This window comes from Eptesicus fuscus, chromosome 9 (assembly GCF_027574615.1).
Source record: "Eptesicus fuscus isolate TK198812 chromosome 9, DD_ASM_mEF_20220401, whole genome shotgun sequence".
NCBI lineage: Eukaryota > Metazoa > Chordata > Mammalia > Chiroptera > Vespertilionidae > Eptesicus > Eptesicus fuscus.
The window spans coordinates 91,776,919-91,780,613 of NC_072481.1; the positions used below are offsets into that span (position 1 = coordinate 91,776,919).

Below are 3,695 nucleotides of genomic sequence, written 5' to 3' on the forward strand. Positions count from 1 at the left end.
GTGAGCCGCCTTATATCTGTCTTCCTTACTCCAAACAGCAAATATATTGGTTGTTACAACATAGTGACAACTGGGGAGCGGCTATGGCTAATTACCCTGGGCAAACAGATAATCATTACCCTCACAATAAACTTTTGCAGTTTGCAAGCCAGCATGCTTTTGTATTTCCTAAAATAGTACAAAAAGAACCTATTACAGAGGCTTTGTTGATTTTTACTGATGGTTCATCTAATGGTAATGCAGCCTACAGTATTCAGGGTGAAGTTACAACTTTTCAAACTACCTATACACCTGCGCAGGTAGTAGAACTGTGTGCCATCTTAGCAGTGTTCCAATGTGTTCCAAATCAAGCATTTAACCTGTATTCAGACAGTCAGTAAGTAGTAAGAGCAATGGAAGTAATCAAAACTGTTCCCTTTATTAGGACAACTAATTCCATAGTACAAAGCATGTTTAGAGACATACAGCGCGCCCTACAGCAGCGCATCCAGCCATGTTTCTTTGGTCATCTCAGAGCTCATACTGGACTGCCTGGACCGTTATAAAAAGGGAATGAACAGGTAGACATTGCGACTAGAATAATATTATATACCCAGGAACAATTGGCTGAGCAATCTCACGTGCTGCATCATCAAAATAGTAATAGTCTCAGGCAGCAATTTAAAATTACCAGGGAAGCTGCCAGACAAATAGTAAAACAGTGTACAAATTGTCCTACTACTCAATCAGTGCCTGATTATGGGGTTAACCCAAGGAAACTAAAAGCTAATCATTTGTGGCAAATGGATGTGACTCATATCTCCAGTTTTGGGCAGGTCAAGTATGTACATGTCACTGTAGCTTTATTATGGCCACAGCTCATACTGGTGAAGCAAGTAAGCACTGTATAGCCCGCTGTTTAAAGTGTTTTGCAGTTATGGGACAGCCCAAATGTATTAAAACTGACAATGGCACAGGCTATACTGGAAAAAGTTTTCAACAGTTTTGCCAGAAGCTGGGTATTACCCATAAAACAGGAATTCCATACAATCCCCAAGGACAGCGGATAGTAGAAAGAGCTCATAACACTCTAAAGCTACAATTACAAAAAATAAAAAGGGGGGAGTTATATCCCCTGACACCACAGAACTTATTACATCACACTCTATTTATTCTTAATTTTTTAATTTTGGATGTGCATGGGCGATCAGCTGCACAGGGTTTCTGGAACACAGGAACTGCATCCACCTATGCTCAGGTCAGGTGGAAGGACCCTTTAACTGGACAATGGCATGGACCAGACCCCGTGCTCCTTTGGGGACGAGGGCATGTTTGTGTTTTCCCCCAGGATGCCGAAAGTGCGAGGTGGCTTCCGGAGAGGCTTGTGCGCTTCGCAGGAGATGGGCGAGCTGGTCAAGGGAGTTCGACAACTGACTCTCCAAGAGCGACCCTACAACCTGGCTCAGACGACGCGGACAGCGGCGGTGCCCACCTGGGGACAGGTGAAGAAGTTGGCGGTTGAAGCAGAACAGACGCTGATACAGACTTCTACTCCAAAGACAGGAGTCTCAGTGTTCCTGGCGATGATGGCTATCCTAAGCTGCCAAGTACCGAGCGTCCGAGGAGACATCCACTGGGCCTACGTTCCTGACCCTCCTTTACTTCATCCAGCTGAATGGGGCGGACCGTCAGTTCCGGTATATGTGAATGACACTCACACCCTGGGGATGCCTTCTATTGGACATATACGACCAGAATTACATGTGGGTTTTAACTATTTTGGACAAGGGAATGGAATGCCTATTTGTTTGTCATTAGAGGGTGATGTAACGGGATGTCTACAAATGGACTCTGTAGTAATGGCATCTCCCGGCTGGATGGTGTTTCTTAAAGGACTGAGCGGAAAGAAGGGAAAGGTAATCAACATCACTCCACCCCAGGACTTGCCCCCTTGTGAAAAAGAATCCCTGACTGCCAAGTACGCTGTGCCATGGAAAAGCTGTCATGGTACTCAGGCAGTACAGTATGTACTCCCAGGAACTAATTTTTCCATTTATGACTGGTCTCAACCCAATAGGACAGACTCCTTAGAACTGGGAATGTATAAGGGAATATGGGGATTAAGTAATAGGAAATTCCAATATGGGTTATGGAAGTTAGGAGCAAGTATGGATACTCCTCTGGTTCAGAAAGATAATAAGGACATCTCTCGCCTTGGACCAGAGTCATTACTTTATACTAATCTGCCTGAAGAAAGACCTGTCATTGCCTGTGTGCCTGAACCTTATGCTCTATTAGTAGGAAGGATTAATATCACATTTTCTGGAAATAGATACCAGTTACAGTGTGTCCAATGCAATTTGACCAACTGTGTCAAGAATTTAGAAAAAGGAAAACAAGTTGCTGTGGTGCACCAGCCATCCTTTGTAATGGTGCCTGTCAATCTCACTGGCCCCTGGTATTCAGACAAGGCCTTACAGGTTTGGCATGAGATCACAGGGGCACTATCCAGGCCAAGGAGATTCACTGGCTTGCTGGTAGCAGGTATCACAGCCCTCATCACCTTGATTGCCTCTGCTACTGCAGCAGCGGTGGCGTTAACTCAGCAAGTGCAAACAGCGCATTTTGTTAATAACTTGTCTAAAAATATTTCCCAGGCATTGGGTACTCAGGAAAATATTGATAGGAAAATAGAGGAGAAACTGAATGCTTTACATGACATGGTACTGTACCTAGGAGGAAAGGTACAGAGTCTCCAAATAAGATCTAGATTGGAGTGTCACGCAGATTATAGTTGGATCTGTGTTACATCTAAGAAATATAATGAGAGTGTGCATACCTGGAATAGAGTGAAGAACCACTTAGAAGGCATATGGCATAGTGCGAGTGATTCTTTAGACTTATTAGCTTTGCATAAAGAGATTCAAGATTTACAAGAAGCAGGACCCTTGCGTTTTGATGCCAGTGATACCGCTCGAAATTTTCTTGATCAGTTTCTTAAGACTGTTCCCTCTGTAGGAGATTTTCAGCATTTAGCTATAGGAATTTCTGGATTAGGAGGTTTAGTTCTGACACTGTTTTGCTTATTTCCTATCTTAATGCGTAGAGTAGGTAAAGGCATTCTTACACTGCGCACTGCATGAACTAAAATTAAAAGTCCAACCTGCTTAATTTTTAAGGAGGGGGGAATTGTCGGGGGCGACCTCAGTTGACAAAGTCCTGAGAGGGAGGGTTTCACAAAGTGACCTGCCTGTTCCCAAGGTTAGTCGTTCATCTTGCCCCACTTAGGCTTAGAGACCCCTAAGCACAATAGTTTAGTAATCACACATTCTGCCCCCTAGAGCTTAGTTAACCTTGAAGCACAGTTCATGCATAAGCATAATTATCCTACAGCAAGAAGCATGGCTAGATTATCTGATGGAAAGGAATTTAGGTGGCGTCAGAGGTGTATGTATAGGTATAGCCGTTGGGATCTTAGCCAAGATAAGGAGCTTTGTGTAAAGGTCAGTAGGAAACCTGAAACAAAGGGGTATAATTATGCTTACCACATTATAGGAATGATGTATTGTATGGAATGTAACTGACCCTGTATAAAAGTGTGGAGAAAAATAAACTCGGGACAGTAAGCGGGAAGTGCTACTGTCCTCCCGATCCCATTCTGTTTTCTGTCTGTCTTTTCTCATCCTCTTCCCCACTTGCAGGTACTGTTCGACTGA

The 3,695-nt window shown here is 43.7% G+C and overlaps 1 protein-coding gene across 1 annotated transcript; it reads left to right on the forward strand.

Moving 5' to 3' along the window:
• The first annotated feature begins 1,271 nt into the window (after positions 1-1,271).
• On the forward strand, positions 1,272-3,695 carry LOC129150329 (endogenous retrovirus group K member 19 Env polyprotein-like). The gene is made up of 2 exons (XM_054721335.1): positions 1,272-2,723; positions 3,681-3,695. The coding sequence occupies exons 1-2, from the start codon at positions 1,272-1,274 to the stop codon at positions 3,693-3,695; spliced, it is 1,467 nt and encodes a 488-aa protein (XP_054577310.1).